This window comes from Pristiophorus japonicus, chromosome 5 (genome assembly GCF_044704955.1).
Source record: "Pristiophorus japonicus isolate sPriJap1 chromosome 5, sPriJap1.hap1, whole genome shotgun sequence".
NCBI lineage: Eukaryota > Metazoa > Chordata > Chondrichthyes > Pristiophoridae > Pristiophorus > Pristiophorus japonicus.
The window spans coordinates 293,639,055-293,666,087 of NC_091981.1; the positions used below are offsets into that span (position 1 = coordinate 293,639,055).

At 46.3% G+C, this 27,033-nt stretch overlaps 1 protein-coding gene across 15 annotated transcripts in view; it reads left to right on the forward strand.

The window, feature by feature from the left end:
* LOC139264759 (speriolin-like) overlaps positions 1 to 27,033 on the forward strand; it is a 395,630-nt gene that overhangs the window by 104,625 nt on the left and 263,972 nt on the right. For 14 of the 15 annotated variants that reach the window (XM_070881830.1, XM_070881833.1, XM_070881832.1 and 11 more), the window contains 2 exons: positions 8,221 to 8,292; positions 19,364 to 19,435. In XM_070881830.1, coding sequence (XP_070737931.1) covers positions 8,221 to 8,292; positions 19,364 to 19,435 — 144 coding nt within the window. The remainder of the gene's footprint in view (positions 1 to 8,220; positions 8,293 to 19,363; positions 19,436 to 27,033) is intronic. The other variant, XM_070881845.1, reaches the window with a different exon arrangement.

Here is a 27,033-nt window from a genome sequence, read left to right on the forward strand (position 1 = left end):
CTCTGGGATGCAGTCCATCAGGCCCTGGGGATTTATCGGCCTTCAATCCCATCAATTTCCCCTATGAGTGGAAATATCCTCTCTGCATCAACCTTGTCGAGCCCCCTCATTATCTTATAAGTTTCAATAAGATCACCTCTCATTGTTCTGAACTCCAATGTGTATCGGCACAACCTACTCAACCTATCCTCATAAGTCAACCCCCTCATCTCTGGAATCAAACCAATGAATCTTCTCTGAACAGCCTCCAATGCAAGTATATCCTTCCTTCAATACGGAGACCAAAACTGTACGCAGTACTCCAGGTGTGGCCTCACCAATACCTGTACAGTTGTAGCAGGACTTCTCTGCTTTTATACTCTAACTCCCTTGCAATAAAGGCCAACATTCCATTGGCCTTCCTGATTACCTGCATGCTCACTTTTTGTGTTTCATGCACACGTACCCCAGATCTCTTTGTACCGCAGCACTTTGCATTTTTTCTCCATTTAAATTATAATTTGCTTTTCTATTATTTCTGCCAAAATGGATAAACTCACATTTTCCCACATCATACTCCATCTGCCAATTTTTTTTCCCTCTCACTTAGCCTGTCTATATCTCTTTGCAGATTTTTTCTGTCTGCAAAATTTGCTTTCCCACCTATATTTATACCATCAGCAAACTTGGCTACATTACACTCGGCCTCTTCATCCAAGTCATTAATATAGATTGTAAATAGTTGAGGACCCAGCACCGACCAGTGAGGTTGTGGACAGCATCAAACAAGAAATAAGGGATGTGTGCAATAAAGGTGCAGCAGTTATCATGGGCGACTTTAATCTACATATTGATTGGGCTAACCAAACTGATAGCAATGCGGTGCAGGATGATTTCCTGGAGTGTATTATGGAGGGTTTTCCAGACCAATATCTCGAGGAAGCAACGAGAGAGCTGGCCACCCTAGACTGGGTGATGTGTAATGAGAAGGGACTATTTAGCAATCTTGTTGTGCAAGGCCCCTTGGGGAAGAGTGACCATAATATGGTGGAATTCTTGAATTAGATGGAGAGTGACACAGTTAATTCGGAAACTAGGGTCCTGAACTTAAGGAAAGGTAACTTCAACGGTATGAGGCGTGAATTGGCTAGAATAGACTGGCAAAGGATACTCATAGGGTTGACGGTGGATAAGCAATGGCAAACATTTAAAGATCAGATGGATGAACTTCAGCAATTGTACATCCCTGTCTGGAGTAAAAATAAAACGGGGAAGGTGGCTCAACCGTGGCTAACAAGGGAAATTAAGTACAGTGTTAGAACCAAGGAAGAGGCATATAAATTGGCTAGACAAAGCAACAAACCTGAGGACTGTGAGAAATTTAGAATTCAACAGAGGAGGACTAAGGGTTTAATTAAGAGGGGGAAAATAGAGTATGAGAGGAAGCTTGCAGGGAACATAAAAACTGACTGCAAAAGCTTCTATAAATATGTGAAGAGAAAAAGATTAGTGAAGGCAAACGTAGGTCCCTTGCAGTCGGATTCAGGTGAATTTATAATGGGGAACAAAGAAATGGCAGACCAATTGAACAAATACTTCGGTTCTGTCTTCACGAAGGAAGATGCAAATAACCTTCAGGATGTACTAGGGGACAGTGTGTCTAGTGAGAAGGAGGAACTGAAGGATATCCTTATTAGGTGGGAAATTGTGTAAGGGAAATTGATGGGATTGAAGGCCAATAAATCCCCGGGGCCTGATAGTCTGCATCCCAGAGTACTTAAAGAAGTGGCCCTAGAAATAGTGGATGCATTCGTGATCATTTTCCAACAATCTATCGACTCTGGATCAGTTCCTATGGACTGCAGGGTAACTAATGTAACACCACTTTTTAAAAAAGGAGGGAGAGAGAAAACGGGTAATTATAGACCGGTTAGCCTGTCATCAGTAGTGGGAGAAATGTTGGAATCAATCATTAAGGATGAAATAGCAGCGCATTTGGAAAGCAGTGACAGGATCAGTCCAAGTCAGCATGGATTTATGAAATGGAACTCATGCTTGACGAATCTTCTGGAATTTTTTGAGGATGTAACTAGCAGAGTGGACAAGGGAGAACCAGTGGATGTGGTGTATTTGGACTTTCAAAAGGCTTTTGACAAGGTCCCGCACAAAAGATTGGTGTGCAAAATCAAAACACGTGGTATTGGGGTAATGTACTGACGTGGATAGAGAACTGGTTGGCAGACAGGAAGCAGAGAGTCGGGATAAACGGGTCCTTTTCAGAATGGCAGGCAGTGACTAGTGGGGTGCCACAGGGCTCAGTGCTGCGACCCTAGCTATTTACAATATACATCAATGATTTGGATGAGGGAATTGAGTGTAATATCTCCAAGTTTGTAGATGACACTAAACTGGGTGGCGGTGTGAGCTGTTAGTTAGACGCTAAGCGGCTGCAGGGTGACTTGGACAGGTTAGGTGAGTGGGCAAACGCATGGCAGATGCAGTATAATGTGGATAAATGTGAGGTTATCCATTTTGTGGGCAAAAACACGAAGGCAGAGTATTATCTGAATGGCGGCAGATTAGGAAAAGGGGAGATGCAACGAGACCTGGGTGTCATGGTTCATCAGTCAATGAATGTTGGCATGCAGGTACAGCAGGCGGTAAAGAAGGCAAATGGTATGTTACATAGAAACATAGAAAATAGGTGCAGGAGTAGGCCATTCGGACCCTTCGAGCCTGCACCGCCATTCAATGAGTTCATGGCTGAACATGCAACTTCAGTACCCCTTTCCTGCTTTCTTGCCATACCCCTTGATCCCCCAAGTAGAAAGGACTACATCTAACTCCTTTTTGAATATATTTAGTAAATTGGCCTCAACAACTTCCTGTGGTAGAGAATTCCACAGGTTCAACCTTCTCTGGGTGAAGAAGTTTCTCCTCATCTCGGTTCTAAATGGCTTACCCCTTATCCTTAGACAGTGACCTCTGGTTCTGGACTTCCCCAACATAGGGAACATTCTTCCTGCGTCTAACCTATCTCAACCCGTCAGAATTTTAAACGTTTCTTTGAGATCCTCTCTCATTCTTCTGAACACTAGTGCATACAAGCCCAGTTGATCCAGTCTTACTTGATTTGTCAGTCCCGCCATCCCGGGAATCAGTCTGGTGAACCTTCGCTGCACTCCCTCAATAGCAAGAATGTCCTTCCTCAAGTTAGGAGACCAAAACTGCACACAATGCTCCAGGTGTGGCCTCACCAAGGCCCTGTACAACTCTAGTAACACCTCCCTGCCACTGTACTCAAATCCCCTCGCTATGAAGGCCAACAAGCCATTTGCTTTCTTAACCGCCTGCTGTACCTGCATACCAACCTTCAATGACTGATGTACCATGACACCCAGGTCTCGATGCACCTCCCCTTTTCCTAATCTGTCACCATTCAGATAATCGTCTGTCTCTCTGTTTTTACCACCAAAGTGGATAACCTCACATTTATCCACATTATACTTCATCTGCAATTGCATTTGCCCACTCACCTAACATATCCAAGTCACTCTGCAGCCTCATAACATCCTCCTTGCAGCTCACACTGCCACCCAACTTAGTGTCATCCTCAAATTTGGAGATACTACATTTAAACCCCTCGTCTTAAATCATTAATGTACAATGTAAACTGCTGGGGCCCCAGCACAGAACCTTGCGGTACCCCACTAGTCACTGCCTGCTATTCTGAAAAGTACCCATATACTCCTACTCTTTGCTTCCTGTCTGACAACCAGTTCTCAATCCACGTCAGCACACTACCCTCAATCTCATGTGCTTTAACTTTGCACATTAATGTCTTGTGTGGGACCTTGTCGAAAGCCTTCTGAAAGTCCAAATACACCACATCAACTGGTTCTCCCTTGTCCACTCTACTCAAAAAATTCCAGAAGATTTGTCAAGCATGATTTCCCTTTCACAAATCCATGCTGACTTGGACCTATCATGTCACCTCTTTCCAAATGCGCTACTATGACATCCTTAATAATTGATTCCATCGTTTTACCCACTACTGAGGTCAGACTGACCGGTCTATAATTCCCTGTTTTCTCTCTCCCTCCTTTTTTAAAAAGTGGGGTTACATTGGCTACCCTCCACTCCATAGGAACTGATCCAGAGTGAATGGAATGTTGGAAAATGACTGTCAGTGCATCCGCTATTTCCAAGGCCACCTCCTTGAGTACTCTGGGATGCCGACCATCAGGCCCTGGGGATTTATCGGCCTTCAATCCCATCAATTTCCTCAACACAATTTCCCGACGAATAAGAATTTCCCTCAGTTCCTCCTTCTTACTAGACCCTCTGACCCCTTTTATATCCGGAAGGTTGTTTGTGTCCTCCTTAGTGAATACCGAACCAAAGTACTTGTTCAATTGGTCTGCCATTTCTTTGTTCCCCGTTATGACTTCCCCTGATTCTGACTGCAGGGGACCTACGTTTGTCTTTACTAACTTTTTTCTCTTCACATATTTATAGAAACTTTTGCAGTCCGTCTTAATGTTCCCTGCAAGCTTCCTCTCGTACTCTATTTTCCCTGCCCTAATCAAACCCTTTGTCCTCCTCTGCTGAGTTCTAAATTTCTCCCAAACCCCGGGTTCGCTGATATTTCTGGCCAATTTGTATGCCACTTCCTTGGCTTTAATACTATCCCTGATTTTCCTTGATAGCCACGGTTGAGCCACCTTCCCTTTTTTATTTTTCCGCCAGACAGGGATGTACAATTGTTGTAGTTCATCCATGCGGTCTCTAACTGTCTGCCATTGTCCATCCACAGTCAACCCCTTATGTATCATTCGCCAATCTATCCTAGCCAATTCACGCCTCATACCTTCAAATTTACCCTTCTTTACATCCTGGACCATGGTCTCTGAATTAATTGTTTCATTCTCCATCCTAATGTAGAATTCCACCATATTATGGTCACTCTTTCCCAAGGGGCCTCGCACAACGAGATTGCTAATTAATCCTCTCTTATTACACAACACCCAGTCTAAGATGGCCTCCCCACTAGTTGGTTCCTCGACATGTTGGTCTAGAAAACCATCCCTTATGCACTCCAGGAAATCCTCCTCCACCGTATTGCTTCCAGTTTGGTTAGCCCAATCTATGTGCATATTAAAGTCACCCATGATAACTGCTGCACCTTTATTGCATGCACCCCTAATTTCCTGTTTGATGCCCTCCCCAACATCACGACTGCTGTTTGGAGGTCTGTACACAACTCCCACTATCGTTTTTTGCCCTTTGGTGTTCTGCAGCTCTACCCATATAGATTCCACATCATTGAAACTAATGTTGGCCTTCATAGCTGGGGGATTTGAGTATAGGAGCAGGGATGTCTCACTGCAGTTGTACCGGGCCTTGGTGAGGCCTCACCTGGAATATTGTGTTCAGTTTTGGTCTGCTAATTTGAGGAAGGACGTTCTACCTATTGGGGGAGTGCAGCGAAGGTTCACCAGACTGATTCCAGGGCTGGCAGGACTGACATACGAGGAGAGACTGGATCAACTGGGCCTTTATTCACTGCAGTTTAGAAGGATGAGAGAGGATGTCATAGAAACGTATAAGATTCTGACGGGACAGGACAGGTGAAATGCGGGAAGAATGTTCCTGATGTTGGGGAAGTCCAGAACCAGGGGACACAGTCTTAGGATAAGGGTTAAGCCATTTAGGACTGAGATGAGGAGAAACTTCTTCACTCAGATAGTTGTTAACCTGTGGAATTCCCTGCCTCAGAGAGTTGTTGATGCCAGTTCATTGGATATATTCAAGAGGGAGTTCGATATGGCCGTTATGGCTAAAGAGATCAAGGGGTATGGCGAGAAAGCAGGAACGGGGTAATGAGGAAATGATCAGGCGTGATCTTATTGAATGGCGGTGCAGGCTAGAAGGGCCGAACTGCCTACTGCTGCACCTATTTTCTATGTTTCTATGTTTCAATGATCCCCGCAGCACCCCATTAGTCATTGTTTGCCACCAGGAAAATGACCCATTTTTCCCGACTCTCTGTTTTCTGTTAGTTAGCCAATCCTCTATTCATCCTCATGTATTAACCCCAACCCCATGAGCTTTTATCTTGTGCAGTAACCTCTTATGTGGCTCCGTACTGAATGTCTTCTGGACAACCAAATATACCACATCCACTGGTGCCCCCTTATCCACCCTGCTCGTTACATCGTCAAAGAACTCCAGCAAATTTGTCAAAGATGATTTCTCTTTCATAAAATCATGTTGACTCTGATTGATTGAATCATGCTTTTTCAAATGTCCACCAGCTCCCACAAGCTGTAGCTGCAACACATCACCTGCCCTGCTGTTTCTATTGTATTTTATTTAACTAATTCGTTTTTCAAGTTTTGAACGATCAATTATCTATTTATAGTTTTTAATCTGTACTCACGCCTATTAATTTCAACCAATGCCCAAGTTTAGAAAAAGAGAGAAATATATTGAATAACCAATCACTTACCTGCTTTCCTGTGGCGTCACACTTTGATTTTTTTTACCTCACAGGTCTGTTCACTCTGCTCCCAGCTCGCTGCTCCCGCTGCTTTTTATCACCCCCGCTCTCGGCGCTGGTCTCGGGCGCTGCCTTTTCACTCCCATTGTATGACAGCATTTGCTATTAAGTTGCAAATCAGCAATACTGCTGATCTGTGGGAGAATAGATTATAGAATATCCGTTATCCAACTGAAGTAACTATTTATTTGGTCTCCCAGCTTGCCCGAGGTGTTGGAGATGGTTGAGCTAAGAGCCCATAAAGCACTACTATGAGTATCCCTGAGAGGTATTAATACTAGAGCCAGCAGGTTGGGCCCAGCTGCAGCCCCCATTGAGGTGACCAGACACACCACTGTTGACTGTAGAGTGTCCGTTCTATGTGTTAGAATTCCACACTAGTTGGTAGTGGCCTCCACCACACTCTTCAACATGTTATGGGAGCTCCTTGACAGGCAATCCAATGCTTTCAGCATTTGCTGGTACGTCAAAACAGCTTTTTTTTAAAGACTGAAAACTGAAGTCTAAACCACAATCCTGGTGAGCAGTATTGGAACCTGAGCTGGCCCTCCAGTGAGTTTGGGCAGGTCCTCCTCCTCTTCTCATGTTCTCGCTCCATTTTGGTGCCAACTTCCGGCCAATAGTAGGTTCATGCAAGTCTGTATAAGGAGTGAGGGAAGGGGAGTCTTAGCTTGGCAGCTCTGGTTAGATCTTTACATTTTCTCTGTACTGTAATCAGGTCCTGGGGGTTATGCTGCACCTTGTTTGATGCCTGCTGACTAAGTGGTCTCGGCACCATTGTCCATCGGAGGGGACCAGGAACATTTGGTGAATGAGCGTCACTGCTGCTGCAGCTGAGGATCTGGTGTTACTGGTCAAAATATCCTGCCTGTTGCTGCGTAATATCGCTTTCCGCTATTTGTCACCACAAGAAAGTGCACCCACTTTTATCCACTGCAGCTACCTTTAAGTAGCAGCTGCTCCATCATATTTCCCATTCTCCCACATCGACCATCAGCCCATAGGTGGCTGGCCTTTTGCCATTTGATGGTGTTGTGATGTTCCTTGAATAATCCTTTTGTCAGGCGAGTGAACCGAGATCTTGGCTCAGAGGTAGTGCTTGTGCCTCTGTGGTAGACGATGGGGAATCAACCTGCACTCCAGAGACTTGAGCACATAGTACAGGCTGGCACTTCAGAGCAGTACTGGGTGCTGAGCAAAAGTCCTTGGGATTAAGGGGCCCCGAGAACAAAGAACGCCCAATAAATCTGCTAAAATCACCCAGTGAAAGGTAAGGCCACCGTACTTACCGAATTTCGCAGCGGCGGCAAGGGGGCGTTGCGCGCTCGACAGGTGACCTGTGGGCGGCGGCAGAGCGCGCGGCTGTTCCTCTTGCACCGCCCCCACCGCCCAACGGCCATTCCCGTGAGCTGAGGAGCCCGCTGCCGCTGCCGGTGCTAAGCACTGGGCCGGTGCCGGTGGTAAACACTTAACTTGTTCTCATCAATTCACCAAACTGTTTCCGATGCTGTCTGTTATTCCAACACCGCGTTCAGTGAATGGGAGTCAACAAAATTGCTGAAGAGTAAAAGGATTGGATAATCTTCATAAGACAATCTATTTACTCAGCACGTCCAGTTGTTAGATTTAATAGCGTGCATATATTGAATGAAACCTCTATTCTTGCTCTCTTTTGACAGGGCCAGCACAGGTCAGACATGCTCCGTGTGGGCCAACAGTTGTCCAAGGGCCTTTGCAATCAGTTGGAGCCGGTGAGTCAGCAAAAGTGCTAATTTGCTACAGTATGTTTCAGATTGGGCAATGAGGTCAACTGAAGCGTCATGCAGCATGTCATGATGCTCTGGCTCTGCAGTGAGCGTGAAATTTAAGATTCCGATGCCGTCTTTGCCTCGACCCACGTTGCTGCCAGCAGTTCCTGATCCCACCCACAAGCCACGGCCAGTACAAGTCGGGAGGCAGTTATTTTTTATTACTTTGCCGGCTGTTGCTGGATCTTTCTCCTCCCACTCCAAGTTCCTCTCCAGCCCAGAGGAGATGTCCTTAACCCTGGCACCGGGCAGGCAACACAGTCTTCGGCACTCACACTGTCGGCTGCAGAGAACAGTATCTATCCCCCCCAACTGTACTGGCCCCATCCCTACTACATTTCTTTTTAGTTGCCCTTTAATAGTGAATGCATTGGTGATCATTTTCCAACAATCTATCGACTCTGGATCGGTTGCTATGGACTGGAGGGTAGCTAATGTAACACCACCTTTTAAGAAAGGAGAGAGAGAGAAAACGGGTAATTATAGACGGGTTAGCCTGACATCAGTCGTGGGGAATATATTGGAATCAATTATTAAAGATGAAATCGCAGCACATTTGGGAAGCAGTGACTGGATCGGTCCAAGTCAGCATGGATTTATGAAAGGGAAATCCTGCTTGACAAATCTTCGAGAATTTTTTGAGGATGTAACTAGTAGAGTGGACAAGGGAGAACCAGTGGATGTGGTGTATTTGGACTTTCAAAAGGCTTTTGACAAGGTCCCACACAAGAGCTTAGTGTGCAAAATTAAAGTACATGGTATTGGGGGTAATGTACTGACGTGGATAGAGAACTGGTTGGCAGACAGGAAACAGAGAGTCGGGATAAACGCGTCCTTTTCAGAAGTTTCTAGATGACACTAAGCTGAGTGGCAGTGTTAGCTGTGAGGAGGACGCTAAAAGGCTGCAGGGTGACTTGGACAGATTAGAAACATAGAAAATAGGTGAAGGAGTAGGCCCTTCGGGCCTGCACCACCATTCAATAAGATCATGGCTGATCATTCCCTCAGCAGCCACTTTCCTGCTTTCTCTCCATACGCCTTGATCCCCTTAGCCATAAGGGCCATATCTAACTCCCTCCTTGAATATATCCAATGAACTGGCATCAACAACTCTCTGACGCAGGGAATTGTACAGGTTAACAACTCTCTGAGTGAAGAAGTTTCTCCTCATCTCAGTCCTAAATGGCCTACCCCTTATCCTCAGACTGTGTCCCCTGGTTCTGGACCTCCCCAATATTGGGAACATTCTTCCTGCATCTCACCTGTCCAGTCCCGTCAGAACCTTATACGTTGCTATGAGATCCCCTCTCATCCTTCTAAACTCCAGTGAATAAAGACCCAGTTGATCCAGTCTCTCCTCATATGACAGTCCAGCCATCCCTGGAATTAGTCTGGTGAACCTTCGCCTCAATAGCAATAACGTCCTTCCTCAGATTAGCAGACCAAAACTGAACACAATATTCCAGGTGAGTCCTCACTAAGGCCCTGTACAACTGCAGTAAGATCTCTCTGCTCCTATACTCAAATCCCCTAGCGATGAAGGCCAATATACCATTTGCCTTCTTCACTGCCTGTTCTACCTGCATGCCAACCTTCAATGACTGATGAACCATGACACACAGGTCTCGTTGCACCTTCCCTTTTCCAAATCTGCCGCCATTCTGATGATAATCTGCCTTCGTGTTTTTGCCCCCAAAATGGATAACCTCACATTTATCCACATTATACTGCATCTGCCATGCATTTGCCCACTCACCTAACCTGTCCAAGTCACCCTGCAGCCTCTTGGCATCCCCCTCACAACTCACACTGTCACCCAGTTTAGTGTCATCTGCAAACTTGGAGATATCACACTCAATTCCTTCATCCAAATCATTAATGTATATTGTAAAGAGCTGGGGTCCCAGCACTGAGCCCTGCGGCACTCCACTAGTCACTGCCTGCCATTCTGAAAAGGACCCGTTTATCCCGACTCTCTGCTTCCTGTTTGCCAACCAGTTCTCTATCCACATCAGTACATTACCCCCAATACCATGCGCTTTGATTTTGCACACCAATCTCTTGTGCGGGACCTTGTCAAAAGTCTTTTGAAAGTCCAAATACACCACATCCACTGGTTCTCCCTTGTCCACTCTGCTAGTTACATCCTCAAAAAAATTCCAGAAGATTCGTCAAGCATGATTTCCCTGTCATAAATCCATGCTGACTTGGTCCGATCCTGTCACTGTTTTCCAAATGCGCTGCTATTTCATCCTAAATGATTGATTCCAACATTTTCCCCACTGCTGATGTCAGGCTACCCGTTTAATCTCTCCCTCCTTTTTTAAAAAGTGGTGTTACATTAGCTACCCTCCTGTCCATAGGAACTGATCCAGAGTCGATAGACTGTTGGAAAATGATCACCAATGCATCCACTATTTCTAGGGCCACTTCCTTAAGTACTCTGGGATGCAGACTACCAGGCCCCGGGGATTTATCAGCCTTCAATCTCATTAATTTCCCTAACACAATTTCCCGCCTAATAAGGATATCCCTCAGTTCCTCCTTCTCATTAAACTCACTGTCCCCTAGTACATTCGGAAGGTTATTCGTGTCTTCCTTTGTGAAGACAGAACCGAAGTATTTGTTCAATTGGTCTGCCATTTCTTTGTTCCCCATTATAAATTCACCTGAATCCGACTGCAAGGGACCTACATTTGTCTTCACTAATCTTTTTCTCTTCACATATTTATAGAAACTTTTGCAGTCAGTTTTTATGTTCCCTGCAAGCTTCCTCTCGTACTCTATTTTCCCCCTCTTAATTAAACCCTTAGACCTCCTCTGTTGAATTCTGAATTTCTCACAGTCCTCAGGTTTGTTTCTTTTTCTGGCCAATTTATATGCCTCTTCCTTGGTTTTAACACTATCCTTAATTTCTCTTGTTAGCCACGGTTGAGCCACCTTCCCCGTTTTTTTTTTACTCCAGACAGGGATGTACAGTTGCTGAAGTTCATCCATGTGATCTTTAAATGTTTGCCATTGCTTATCCACCGTCAACCCTTTGAGTATCCTTGGCCAGTCTATTCCAGCCAATTCATGCCTCATACCGTCGAAGTTACCTTTCCTTAAGTTCAGGACCTTAGTTTCCGAATTAACTGTGTCACTCTCCATCTTGATAAAGAATTCTACCATATTATGGTCACTCTTCCCCAAGGGGCCTCGCACAACAAGATTGCTAATTAGCCCTTTCTCATTGCACATCACCCAGTCTAGGATGCCCAGTCCTCTAGTTGGTTCCTTGACATATTGGTCCAGAAAAGCATCCCTAATACACTCCAGGAAATCCTCCTCCACCGCATTGCTACCAGTTAGGTTAGCCCAATTAATGTGTAGTTTAAAGTCACCCATGATAACTGCTGTACCTTAATTGCACGCATCTCTTATTTCTTGTTTGATGCTGTCCCCAACCTCACTACTACTGTTCGGTGGTCTGTACACAACTCCCACTAGCGTTTTCTGCCCTTTGATATTCCGCAGCTCCACCCATACCGATTCCACATCATCCAAGCTAATGTCCCTCCTTACTATTGCATTAATTTCCTCTTTAACCAGCAACACCACCCCGCCTGCTTTTCCTCTCTGCCTATCCTTCCTAAATGTTGAATACCCCTGGATGTTGAACTCCCAGCCTTGGTCACCTTGGAGCCATGTCTCCATGATGCCAATTACATCATAGCCATTAACTGCTGTCTGTGCAATTAATTCGTCCACTTTATTCCGAATACTCCTCGCATTGAGGCACAGAGCCTTCAGGCTTGTCTTTTTAACACACTTTGCCCCTTTAAAATTTTGCTGTAATGTGGCCCTTTTTGTTTTTTGCCTTGTGTTTCTCTGCGCTGCACTTTTACTATTCTCCTTTCTATCTTTTGCTTCTGCCACATTTTGTTTCCCTCTGTTTACCTGCATAGGTTCCCATTCCCCTGCCATGTTAGTTTAGCTCCTCCCCAACAGCACTCGCAAACACTCCCCTTAGGACATTGGTTCCGGTCCTGCCCAGGTGGAGACCGTCCGGTTTGTACTGGTCCCACCTCCCCCAGAACCGTTTCCAATGTCCCAGGAATTTAAATCCTTCCCTTTTGCACCACTCCTCAAGCCACGCATTCATCTGAGCAATCCTGCGATTCCTACTCTGACGAGCACGTGGCCATGGCAGCAATCCTGAGATTACTACTTTTGAGGTGCTACTTTTTAATTTAGCTCCTAGCTCCCTAAATTCGTCTCGTCGGACCTCATTCCGTTTTTTACCTATATTGTTGGTACCTATGTGCACCAAGAGAACTGGCTGTTCACCCTCCCTTTTCAGGATGTCCTGCACCCGCTCCGAGACATCCTTGACCCTTGCACCAGGGAGGCAACATACCATCCTGGAGTCTCGGTTGTGGCCGCAGAAACGCCTGTCTATTCCCCTTACAGTCGAATCCACTATCACTGCAGCTCTCCCACTATTTTTCCTGCCCTCCTGTGCAGCAGAGCCACCCATGGTGCCATGAACTTGGCTGCTGCTTCCTTCCCCTGATGAGTCATCCCCCTCAACAGTACCCTAAGCGGTGTATCTGTTTTGCAGGGGGATGACCGCAGGGGACCCCTGCACCACCTTCCTTCCATTGCTCTTCCTGTTGGTCACCCATTTGCTATCTGGCTGTGTACCCTTTACCTGCGGTGAGACCAACTCGCTTGACGTGCAAAGAGATTTGGATAGGTTTAGCGAATGGGCTAAGGTTTGGCAGATGGAATACAATGTCGGAAAGTGTGAGGTCATCCACCTTGTAAAAAAAAAAACAGTAAAAGGGAATATTATTTGAATGGGGAGAAATTACAACATGCTGATGTGCAGAGGGACCTGGGGGTCCTTGTACATGAGTCCCAAAAAGTTAGTTTGCAGGTGCAGCAGGTAATCAGGAAGGCGAATGGAATGTTGGCCTTCATTGCGAGAGGGATGGAGTACAAAAGCAGGGAGGTCTTGCTGCAACTGTATAGGGTTTTGGTGAGGCCGCACCTGGAGTACTGCGTGCAGTTTTGGTCACTTTACTTAAGGAACGATATACTAGCTTTGGAGGGGGTACAGAGACGATTCACTAGGCTGATTCCGGAGATGAGTATGGTTGAATTTGTAATACAGATTGAGGCTGAGCAGGTAGTGTCTCAAACGAGCGTACTATGCTTAAACAAAGGGGACTACAGTGGGATGAGGGCAGAGTTGGCTAAAGTAGACTGGAAACACAGGCTAAATGGTGGCACAATTGAGGAACAGTGGAGGACTTTTAAGGAGCTCTTTCATAGTGCTCAACAAAAATATATTCCAGTGAAAAAGAAGGGAGGTAAGAGAACGGATAACCAGCCGTGGATAACCAAGGATATAAAGGAGAGTATCAAATTAAAAACCAATGCGTATAAGGTGGCCAAAGTTAGTGGGAAACTAGAAGATGGGGAAAATTTGAAACGACAGCAAAGAATGACTAAGAAAGCAATAAAGAAAGGAAAGATAGATTACAAAAGTAAACTTGCGCAAAACATAAAAACAGATAGTAAAAGCTTTTACCGCTATATAAAACGGAAAAGAGTGACTAAAGTAAATGTTGGTCCCTTAGAAGATGAGAAGGGGTATTTAATAATGGGAAATGTGGAAATGGCTGAGACCTTAAACAATTATTTTGCTTCCGTCTTCACAGTGGAAGACACAAAAACCATGCGAAAAATTGCTGGTTGCGGGAATGTGAGAAGGGAGGATCTTGAGATAATCACTATCACTAGGGGGGGTAGTGCTGGACAGGTTAATGGGACTCAAGGTAGACAAGTCCCCTGGTCCTGATGAAATGCATCCCAGGGTATTAAAAGAGATGGCGGAAGTTATAGCAGATGCATTCGTTATAATCTACCAACATTCTCTGGACTCTGGGGAGGTACCAGCGGATTGGAAAGCAGCTAATGTAACGCCTCTGTTTAAAAAAGGGGGCAGACAAAAGGCAGGTAACTATAGGCCAGTTAGTTTAACATCTGTAGTGGGGAAAATGCTTGAAGCTATCATTAAGGAAGAAATAGCGGGACATCTAGATAGGAATAGTGCAATCAAGCAGATGCAGCATGGATTCATGAAGGGGAAAAAATCATGTTTAACTAATTTACTGGAATAGTTTGAGGATATAACGAGCATGGTGGATAGAGGTGTACCGATGGATGTGGTGCACTTAGATTTCCAAAAGGCATTCGATAAGGTGCCACACTAAAGGTTACTGCAGAAGATAAAGGTACGCGGAGTCAGAGGAAATGTATTAGCATGGATCGAGAATTGGTTGGCTAACAGAAAGCAGAGAGTCGGGATAAATGGGTCCTTTTCGGGTTGGAAATCGGTGGTTAGTGGTGTGCCACAGGGATCGGTGCTGGGACCACAACTGTTTACAGCGGGAAAGCAGGTTGTGTAGAGGACACATAGAGGCTGCAAAAAGATTTAGATCGGTTAAGCGAATGGGCTAAGGTTTGGCAGATGGAATACAATGTCGGAAAATGTGAGGTCATCCACCTTGTAAAAAAAAAACAGTAAAAGGGAATATTATTTGAATGGGGAGAAATTACAACATGCTGCGGTGCAGAGGGACCTGGGGGACATTGTGCATGAATCCCAAAAAGTTAGTTTGCAGGTGCAGCAGGTAATCAGGAAGGCGAATGGAATGTTGGTCTTCATTGCGAGAGGGATGGAGTACAAAAGCAGGGAGGTCCTGCTGCAACTGTATAGGGTATTGGTGAGGCCGCACCTGGAGTACTGCGTGCAGTTTTGGTCACCTTACTTAAGGAAGAATATACTAGCTTTGGAGGGGGTACAGAGACGATTCACTAGGCTGATTCAGGAGATGAGGGGGTTACCTTATGATGATAGATTGAGTAGACTTGGTCTTTACTCGTTGGAGTTCAGAAGGATGAGGGGTGATCTTATCGAAACATTTAAAATAATGAAAGGGATAGACAAGATAGAGGCAGAGAGGTTGTTTCCACTGGTCGGGAAGACTAGAACTAGGGGGCACAGCCTCAAAATACGGGGGAGCCAATTTAAAACCGAGTTGAGAAGGAATTTCTTCTCCCAGAGGGTTGTGAATCTGTGGAATTCTCTGCCCAAGGAAGCAGTTGAGGCTAGCTCATTGAATGTATTCATGTCACAGATAGATAGATTTTTAACCAATAAGGGAATTAAGGGTTATGGGGAGCGGGCCGGTAAGTGGAGCTGAGTCCACGGCCAGATCAGCCATGATCTTGTTGAATGGCAGAGCAGGCTCGAGGGGCTAGATGGCCTACTCCTGTTCCTAATTCTTATGTTCTTATGAGGTGAATGATCAGCCATGAACTCATTGAATGGTGGTGCAGGCTCGAAGGGCCGAATGGCCTACTCCTGCACCTATTTTCTATGTTTCGATGTTACTCCCCCAACTTGAATGGCCCCCTGTACCCCGGTGCTGTGGTCCATTTGCTCATCCTCCCTGTAGTCCCTGCTCTCGTTCACACAGGGAGCAAGAACCTCGTATCTGTTGGACAAGTGCAAGGGCTGAGGCTCCTCTAATGCTACTTTCGGGATCCCTATACCTGCCTCACTCATAGTCACAACCTCATGTCCCTGACCACAGACCAAATTTGAAGTATTTGACCTAAGGGGTGTGAACTGCCTCGTGCAACACAGGGTCCAGGTAACTCACCCCCCCGACTGATGTATCACAGTGTCCGAAGCTCGGACACCAGCTCATCAACTCTGAGCCGAAGTTCCTCGAGCCGCCAACACATACTGCAGATGTAGTCGCCGTGGATCGTAAGAACATAAGAAATAGGAGCAGGAGTAGGCCATTTCGCCCCTCAGGCCTGCACCGCCATTCGATAAGATCACGGCTGATCTGATCATGGACTCAGCTTCACTTCCCTGCCCATTCCCCATAACCTTTGATTCCCTTATCGCTCAAAAAAATCTGTCTATCTCTGCCTTAAATATATTCATTGACCCAGCCTCCACAGCTCTTGGGGAAGAGAATTCCATAGATTTGCAACCCTCTGAGAGAAGAAATTTCTCCTCATCTCAGTTTTAAATGGGTGGCCCCTTATTGTAAGACTCTGTCCCCTAGTTTTAGTTTCCCCTATGTGTGGAAATATCCTCTCTGCATCTACCTTGTCAAACCCCCTCATTATCTTATAAGTTTCAATATGATCACCTCTCATTGGGCCCAAGTTTTGGGCCGCGCCAAGAACAGCGCAGCCCCGACCTGGACGCCCGTTTTTCGCGCCACAAAGTGCGCCTAAAAAAAACTTACCTATTCTCCGGCTCCCTGCAGGTCCTCTGGAGCTGGGCGCGGCGCAGCACGAGCTGTGGGGGGCGGAGCCAGGTCCTTGCGCTGAAAACAGTGGCGGGACCTGTGCACATGCGCGCTACAGTGGGTGCACATGTGCAGTAGCTCCAGGCGCCCAAAACTGCGTGGGAGGGGGCCTCACTAGGGCTGCGTGGATAAGGCTGCCTCCCACGCCCAGCTCCTGCATTCTCCCAACCGGGACCCGACCTGACTTGACTCCCGCTCGGCCCCCCCCCCCCCACTGCTCCCGGACCGGACCCGACCCGACCCCCCCTGCCCCCAGACCGGACAGGACGCCCCCCCCACCCCGGACCGGACCTGACCTCTGCTGCCCGACCCTCCGCTCCCGACCCGCCCTCCCGACCCCCCCCCCCCCTCCCCCGACCCCGGACCCGACGCCACCTACCTATAAATCCGGTGCTGGGGGCGGGCCCAGCCCGAAGCCTTGGGCCTGGCCGGGGCAGACTCGGCCCGTGCAGCCTCCCTCTCCTTTCTTTCTCTCCCCCCTCCCACTTCTCTCCCCCCCTTTTCTTCTTCCCCCCTCCCCCCGACTCCCTTCTCTCACCCCCCTTCACCCCCTTCTCTCTCTTTCCCCCCCCACCCCGCTTCTCTCTCTCTTCCCGACTCCCCACCCTCCTCCCTACTCTCCCACCCTCCCTATTCTCCCCCCTCCCGTCTCTCCCCCCCCTCCTCTCTCTCGCCCTCACCTCCGTTCCCCCCCTCCCCTCCCTCCCCTTCCCCCTCCCCTTCCCCCTCCCCTCCATTCTCATCTGCCCCCCTTCCTGTCCATTCCCCCTGCCCCCTCTCCCCTCCCTTCCCCATGCCCCTCCTCTCTCCCTCTGCCCCTCCTCCTCCCCCCCCCACGCCCTTCCTCCTCACCCACCACCCCGCTCCTTCACCCCCCCCACCCCTCTCCTCCCTCCCCTCCCTAACCTCCACCCCCCCATCCTCCCCGCCCCTCCTCTCCCTCCCCCCTCACCCATCCCCCTCCTCTCCACCCCCTCCTCCCCACCCCCCACCCCTCCCCCTCCCCTCGCTGTCAGAAACAGAGACACTGACAGACTGAGACACACACACACAGAGATATATCACTGACAGAGACACACTGGAGGCCGTCCCAGCACGCTGTGCGAGAATAGATTATAGGATATCCATTATCCAACTGAAGTAACTATTTATTTGGTCTCCCAACTTGCCCGAGGTGTTGGAGATGGTTGAGCTAAGAGCCCATAAAGCTCTACTATGAGTATCCCTGAGAGGTGTTAATACTAGTGCCAGCAGCCTGGGCCCAGCTGCAGCCCCCATTGAGGTGACCAGACACACCACTGTTGACTGTAGAGTGTCCGTTCTATGTGTTAGAATTCCACACTAGTTGGTAGTGGCCTCCACCACACTCTTCAACATGTTATGGTAGCTCCTTGACAGGCAATCCAATGCTTTTAGCATTTGCTGGTACGTAAAAACAGCTTTTTTTTAAAGACTGAAAGCTGAAGTCTAAATCACAATCCTGGTGAGCAGTATTGGAACCTGAGCTGGCCCTCCAGTGAGTTTGGGCAGGTCCTCCTCCTCTTCTCACATTCTCCCTCCATTTTGGTGCCAGCTTCCGTCCAATAGTAGGTTCATGCAAGTCTGTATAAGGAGTGAGAGAAGGGGAGTCTTACCTTGGCAGCTCTGGTTAGTTCTTTACATTTTCTCTGTACTGTAATCAGGTCCTGGGGGTTATGCTGCACCTTGTTTGATGCCTGCTGACTAAGCGGTCTCGGTACCATTGTCCATCGGAGGGGACCAGGAACATTTGGTGAATGAGCATCACTGCTGCTGCAGCTGAGGATCTGGTGTTCCTGGTCAAAATATCCTGCCTGTTGCTGCGTAATATCGCTCTCCGCTATTTGTCACCACAACAAAGTGCACCCACTTTTATCTACTGTAGCTACCTTTAAGTAGCAGCTGCTCCATCATATTTCCCACTTTCCCACTCGACCATCAGCCCATAGGTAGTGCGTTTCAGGCTGGCCATTTGCCAATTGACATTGTTGTGATGTTCCTTGAATAATCCTTTTGTCAGGCGAGTGAACCGAGATCTTGGCTCAGAGGTAGTGCTTGTGCCTCTGTGGTAGATGGTGGGGAATCAACCTGCACTCCAGAGACTTGAGCACATAGTACAGGCTGGCACTTCAGAGCAGTACTGGGTGCTGAGCAAAAGTCCTTGGGATTAAGGAGGCCGAGAACAAAGAACGCCCCATAAATCTGCTAAAATCACCCAGTGAAAGGTAAGGCCACCGTACTTACCGAATTTCGCAGCGGAGGCAAGGGGGCGTTGTGCGCTCGAGAGGTGATCAGTCGGTGGCGGCAGAGCGCATGGTGGTTCCTCTTGGCCCCGCCCCCAGCGCCCAACGGCCATTCCCGTGAGCTGAGGAGCCCACTGCCCCTGCCGGTGGTAAGCACTTAACTTGTTCTCATCAATTCACCAAACTGTTTCCGATGCTGCCTGTTATTCCAACACCGCGTTCAGTGACTGGGAGTCAACAAAAATGCTGAAGAGTAAAAGGATTGGATAATCTTCATAAGACAATCTATTTACTCAGCACGTCCAGTTGTTAGATTTAATAGCATACATATGTTGAATGAAAACCTCTATTCTTGCTCTCTTTTGACAGGACCAGCACATGTCAGACATACTCCGTCTGGGCCAATAGTTGTCCAAGGACCTTTGCAACCAGTTGGAGCTGGTGAGTCAGCAAAAGTGCTAATTTGCTACAGTATGTTACAGATTAGGCAATGAGGTCAACTGAAGCGTTATGCAGCATGTCATGATGCTCTGGCTCTGCAGTGAGCGTGAAATTTAAGTTTCCGATGCCATCTTTGCCCGACCCGCGTTACTGCCAGCAGTTCCTGATCCCACCCACAAGCCACGGCCAGTACAAGTCGGGAGGCAGTCATTTTTTATTACTTTGCCGGCTGTTGCTGGATCTTTCCCCTCCCACTCCAAGTTCCTCTCCAGCCCAGAGGGCTGGGAACTGATTCCAGTGAGATGTAAATGGAAGCGTTAGAATAACACCATTTAATAGCAATGTTGTCGGCTGTAAAACCTGACTTTAGTCTTCAAACATTGTAAATTCTTAAATTTGGCTTTGTTCCCCACCCTCCAATCCTGTTTTAGAATCTCTTGCAGCTAATGCTCTATGATTTTATACATAAAATTGTTATAACGTACTGACAGCACAGATATGTGGGGACATGATGCTGCTGGCAGGCATCACAGCCTTCGGCACTCACACTCTCGGCTGCAGAGAACATTATCTATACCCTACACTATACTGTCCCCACCATGACTACTTTTCTCTTTAGTAGCCCTTTAATAGTAGATGCATTGGTGGTCATTTTCCAACAGTCTATCAACTCTGGATCAGTTGCTATGGACTGGAGGGTAACTAATGCAACACCACTTTTTGAGAAAGGAGGGAGAGAGAAAACGGGGAATTATAGACCGATTAGCCTGACATCAGTACTGGGGAAAATGTTGGAATCAATTATTAAAGATGAAATAGCAGTGCATTTGGAAAGCACTGACAGGATGATTCCAAGTCAGCATAAATTTATGAAAGGGAAATCATGCTTGACAAATCTTCTAGAATTTTTTGAGGATGTAACTAATAGAGTGGCAAGGGAGAACCAGTGGATGTGGTGTATTTGGACTTTCAAAAGCCTTTTGACAAGGTCCCACACAAGAGATTGGTGTGCAAAATTAAAGCACATGGTATTGGGTGTAATGTACTGACGTGGATAGAGAACTGGTTAGCAGACAGAAGCAGAGAGTCGGGATAAACGGGTCCTTTTCAGAATGGCAGACAGTGACTAGTGGAGTGCCACAGGGCTCAGTGCTGCGACCCTAGCTATTTACAATATACATCAATGATTTGGATGAGGGAATTGAGTGTAATATCTCCAAGTTTGTAGATGACACTAAGCTGGGTGGCGGTGTGAGCTGTGAGGAGGACGCTAAAAGGCTGCAGGGTGACTTGGACAGGTTAGGTGAGTGGGCAAATTCGTGGCAGATGCAGTGTAATGTGGATAAATGTAAGGTTATCCACTTTGGTGACAAAAACGCAAAGGCAGAATATTATCTAAATGGCGGCAGATTAGGAAAAGGGGAGGTGCAACGAGACCTGGGTGCCATGGTACATCAGTCATTGAAAGTTGGCAAGCAGGTACAGCAGGCGGTGAAGAAGGCAAATGGTATGTTGGCCTTCATAGCTAAGGGATTTGAGTATAGGAGCAGGGAGGTCTTACTACAGTTGCACAAGGCCATAGTGAGGCCTCACCTGGAATATTGTGTTCAGTTTCGGTCTCCTAATCTGAGGAAGGATGTTCTTGCTATTGAGGAAATGCAGTGAAGGTTCACCAGACTGATTCCCGGGATGGCAGGACTGACATATGAGGACAGACTGGATCGACTGGGCCTGCATTCTCTGGAGTTTAGAAGGATGAAAGGGGATCTCATAGAAACATATAAAATTCTGACGGGGCTGGACAGGTGAGATGCAGGAAGAATGTTCCTGATGTTGGGAAATCCAAAGCCAAGGGACACAGTCTAAGGATAAGGGGTAAGCCATTTAGGACTGAGATGAGGTGAAACTTCTTCACTCAGAGAGTTCTTAACCTGTGGAATTCCCTACCGCAGTGAGTTGTTGATGCCAGTTCATTGGATATATTCAAGAGGGAGTTAGATAGGGACCTTACAGCTAAAGGGATCAAGCTGGAAAGGGGTACTGAGGTGAATGATCAGCCATGATCTATGAATGGTGGTGCAGGCTCGAAGGGCCGAATGGACTACTCCTGCACCTATTTTCTATGTTCCTATGTTACTCCCCCAACTTGAATGGCCCCCTGTACCAGGGTGATGTGGTCCGTTTGCTCATCCTCCCTGCAGTCCCTGCTCTCGTTCACACAGGGAGCAAGAACCTCATATCTGTTGGACAAGTGCAAGGGCTGAAGCTCCTCTATTGCTACTTTCTGGATCCCTATACCTGCCTCACTCATAGTCACAACCTCATGTCCCTGATCACGGACCAAATTTGAAGTATATGACCAAAGGAGTGTGACTGCCTCCTGCAACACACGGTCCAGGTAACTCACCCCCTCTCTGATGTATCGCAGTGTCCGAAGCTTGGATTCCAGCTCATCAACTCTGAGCCGAAGTTCCTCGAGCCGCCAACACATACTGCAGATGTGGTCACCATGGGTCATAAGAACATAAGAAATAGGAGCAGGAGTAGGCCATTTGGCCCCTCGAGCCTGCTCCGCCATTCGATAAGATCATGGCTGATCTGATTATGGACTCAGCTCCATTTTCTTATAACCTTTGACTCCCTTATCGCTCAAAAATCTGTCTATCTCTGCCTTAAATATATTCATTGACCCAGCTTCCACAGCTCACTGGGGAAGAGAATTCGATAGATTTACAACCCTCTGAAAGAAGAAAATTCCTCCTCATCTTAGTTTTAAATGGGCGACCCCTTATTCTAAGACTCTGTCCCCTAGTTTTAGTTTCCCCTATGAGTGGAAATATCCTCTCTGCATCCACCTTGTCGAGCCCCCTCATTATCTTATAAGTTTCAATAATATCACCTCTCATTCTTCTGAACTCCAATGTGTTTTGGCCCAACCTACTCAACCTATCCTCATAAGTCAACCCCTCATCTCCGGAATCAACCCAGTGAACCTTCTCTGAACAACCTCCAATGCAAGTATATCCTTCCTTCAATACAGAGACCAAAACTGTACGCAGTACTCCAGGTGTGGCCTCACCAATACCCTGTACAGTTGTAGCAGGGCTTGTCTGCTTTTATATTCTAACTCCCTTGCAATAAAGGCCAAGATTCCATAGGCCTTCCCGATAACTTGCTGTACCTGCATGCTAATTTTTTGTGTTTCATGCTCAAGGACCCTAGGTCTCTTTGTACCACAGCACTTTGCATTTTTTCTCCATTTAAATTATAATTTGCTTTTCTATTATTTCTGCCAAAGTGGATAACCTCACATTTTCGCACATTATACTCCATCTGCCAATTTTTTTTCCCACTCAGTTAGCCTGTCTAAATCCCTTTGCAGATTTTGTGTGTCTGCAAAATTTGCTTTCCCACCTATCTTTGTACCATCAGCAAACTTGGCTACATTACACTCGGTCCCTTCATCCAAGTCATTAATATAGATTGTAAATAGTTGAGGACCCAGCACCGATCCCTGCAGCATCCCATTAGTCATTGTTTACCAACCGGAAATGACCCATTTTTACCGATTCTCTAGTTTCTGTTAGTTAGTCAATCATCTATCCATGCTAATATATTAACCCCAATCCCGTGAGCTTTTATCTTGTGCAGTAACCTCTTATGTGGCTCCGTATTGAATGTCTTCTGGAAAACCAAATGCACCTCATCCACTGGTTCCCCCTTATCCACCCTGCTCGTTACATCGTCAAATAACTCCAGAAAATTTGTCAAACATGATTTCCCTTTCATAAAACCATGTTGACTCTGCTTGATTGAATCATGCTTTTCCAAATGTCCACCAGCTCCCACATGCTGTAGCTGCAATACATCGCCTGCCCTGCCATTTCTATTGCATTTTATTTAACTAATTAGGTTTTCAAGTTTTGAAATAGCAATTATCGATTTGTAGTTCTTAATCTGTAATCATGCCTCCTAATTTAAACCAATGTCCAAGTTTAGAAAAAGAGAGAAATTGGTTATTAAGTATATCACTTACCTGCTTTCCTGTGCCGTCACACTTTGATTTTTTTTTAGCCTCACAGGCCTGTTCGCTCTGCTCCCAGCTAGCTGCTCCCACTGCTTTTTATCTTCCCCGCTCTCGGCCCTTGTCTCGGGCGCTGCTTGTTCATTCCCATTGTATGACTGCATTTTCTATCTTTCTATCATCAGCAAACTTGGCTACATTACACTCGGCCCCTTCATCCAGTCATTAATATAGATTGTAAATAGTTGAGGACCCAGCACTGACCAGTGAGATGGGGGACAGCATCAAACAAGAAATCAGGGATGCATGCAATAAAAGTACAGCAGTTATTGTGGGCGACATTAATCTGCATATTGATTGGGCTAACCAAACTGGTAGCAATGCAGTGGAGGAGGATTTCCTGGAATGTATTAGGGATGATTTTCTAGACCAATATGTTGAGGAACCAACTAGCGAGCTGGCCATCCTAGACTGGGTGATGTGTAATGAGAAGGGACTTATTAGCAATCTTGTTGTTCAAGGCCCCTTGGGGAAGAGTGACCATAATATGGTAGAATTCTTTATTAAGATTGATTGTGACACAGTTAATTCGGAAACTAGGGTCCTGAACAAATGGAAAGGTAACTTCGACGGTATGAGGCATGAATTGGCTGGAATAGACTGGCAAAGGATACTCAAAGGGTTGACAGTGGATAAGCAATGGCAAACATTTAAAGATCACATGGATGAACTTCAGCAATTGTACATCCCTATCTGGAGTAAAAATAAAACGGGGAAGGTGGCTCAACCGTGGCTAACAAGGGAAATTAAGGATAGTGTTAGAACCAAGGAAGAGGCATATAAATTGGCTAGACAAAGCAACAAACCTGAGGACTGGGAGAAATTTAGAATTCAACAGAGGAGGACTAAGGGTTTAATTAAGAGGGGGAAAATAGAGTACGAGAGGAAGCTTGCAGGGAACATAAAAACTGACTGCAAAAACTTCGATAAATATATGAAGAGAAAAAGATTAGTGAAGACAAACGTAGGTCCCTTGCAGTCGGATTCAGGTGAATTTATAATGAGGAACAAAAAAATGGCAGACCAATTGAACAAATACTTCGGTTCTGTCTTCACGAAGGAAGACACATATAATCTTCCAGATGTACTAGGGGACAGTGGGTCTAGTGAGAAGGAGGAACTGAAGGATATCCTTGTTAGGCAGGAAATTGTGTTAGGGAAATTGATGGGATTGAAGGCTGATAAATCGACGGGGCCTGATAGTCTGCACCCCAGAGTACTTGAGGAAGTGGCCCTAGAAATAGTGGATGCATTGGTGATCATTTTCCAACAGTCTGTCGACTCTGGATCAGTTTCCATGGACTGGAGGGTAGCTAATGAAACACTACTTTTTAAAAAAGGAGGGAGAGAGAAAACGGGTAATTATAGACAGGTTCGCCTAACATCAGTAGTGGGGAAAATGTTGGAATCAATCATTAAGGATGAAATAGCAGCACATTTGGAAAGCAGTGACAGGATCGGTCCAAGTCAGCATGGATTTATGAAATGGAAATCATGCTTGACAAATCTTCTGGAATTTTTTGAGGATGTAACTAGTAGAGTGGACAAGGGAGAACCAGTGGATGTGGTGTATTTGGACTTTCAAAAGACTTTTGACAAGGTCCCGCACAAGAGATTGGTGTGCAAAATCAAAGCACATGGTATTGGAGGTAATGTACTGACGTGGATCAAGAATTGATTGGCAGACATGAAGCAGAGAGTTGGGATAAACGGGTCCTTTTCGGAATGGGAGGCAGTGACTAGTGGAGTGCCGCAGGGCTGAGTGCTGGGACCCCAGCTCTTTACAATATACATTAATTATTTGGATGAAGGAATAGAGTGTAATATCTCCAAGTTTGCAGATGACACTAAACTGGGTGGCGGTGTGAGCTGTGAGGAGGACATTAAGAGGCTGCAGGGTGACTTGGACGGGTTAGGTGAATGGGCAAATTCATGGCAGATGCAGTATAATGTGGATAAATGTGAGGTTATCCATTTTGGGTTAAAACACAAAGGCAGAATATTATCTGAATGGCGGCAGATTCGGAAACAGGGAGGTGCAACGAGACCTGGGTGTCATGGTTCATCAGTCATTGAAAGTTGGCATGCAGGTACAACAGGCGGTGAAGAAGGCAAATGGTATGTTGTCCTTCGTAGCTAGGGGATTTGAGTATAGGAGCAGGGAGGTCTTACTGCAGTTATGCAGGGCCTTGGTGAGGCCTCGCCTAGAATATTGTGTTCAGTTTTGGTCTCCTAACCTGAGGAAGCACATTCTTGCTATTGTGGGAGTGCAGTGAAGGTTCACCAGACTGATTGACATATGAGGAGAGACTGGATCAACTGGGCCTTTCTTCACTGGAGTTTAGAAGGATGAGAGGGGATCTCATAGAAACGTATAAGATTCTGACGGGAAGGGACAGGTGAAATGCGGGAAGAATGTTCCCGATGTTGAGGAAGTCCAGAACCAGAGGACATAGTCTTAGGATAAGGGGTAGGCCATTTAGGACTGAGATGAGGAGAAACTTCTTCACTCAGAGAGTTGTTAACCTGTGGAATTTCTTGCGGCAGAGAGTTCATTCGATATATTCAAGAGGGAGTTCGATAGGGCCCTTACGGCTAAAGGGATCAAGGGGTATGGAGAGAAAGCAGGAAAGGGGTACTGAGGGAACGATCAGCCATGATCTTATTGAATGGTGGTGCAGGCTCGAAGGGCCGAATGGCCTACTCCTGCACCTATTTTCTATGTTTCTATGATCCCTGCAGAACCCCATTAGTCATTGTTTGCCAACCGGAAAATGATCCATTTTTCCTGACTCTCTATTTTCTGTTAGTTAGCCAATCATCTATTCATGCTAATGTATTAACCCCAACCCCGTGAGCTTTTATCTTGTGCAGTAACTCTTATGTGGCTCCGTATTGAATGTCTTCTGGAAAACCAAATACACCACATCTACTGGATCCCCCTTATCCACTCTGCTCGTTACATCATCAAAGAACTCCAACAAATTTGTCAAACATGATTTCCCTTTCATAAAACCATGTTGACTCTGCTTGATTGAATCATGCTTTTCCAATTGTCCACCAGCTCCCACATGTTGCAGCTGCAGCACATCGCCTGCCATTTCTATTGCATTTCATTGAACTAATTAGGTTTTAAAGTTTTGAAATTTCAATTATGTATTTATAGTTTTTAATCTGTACTCACGCCTATTAATTTCAACCAATGCCCAAGTTTTGAAAAAGAGAGAAATATACTTAACCAATCACTTACCTGCTTTCCTGTGGCGTCACACTTTGATTTTTTTTGCCTCACAGGTCTGTTCACTCTGCTCCCAGCTCGCTGCTCTCGCTGCTTTTTATCACCCCCACTCTCGGCCCTTGTCTCGGGCGCTGCCTTTTCACTCCCATTGTATGACTGCATTTGCTATTAAGTTGCAAATCAGCAATACTGCTGATCTGTGGGAGAATAGATTATAGAATATCTGTTATCGAACTGAAGTAACAATTTATTTGGTCTCCCAGCTTGCCCGAGGTG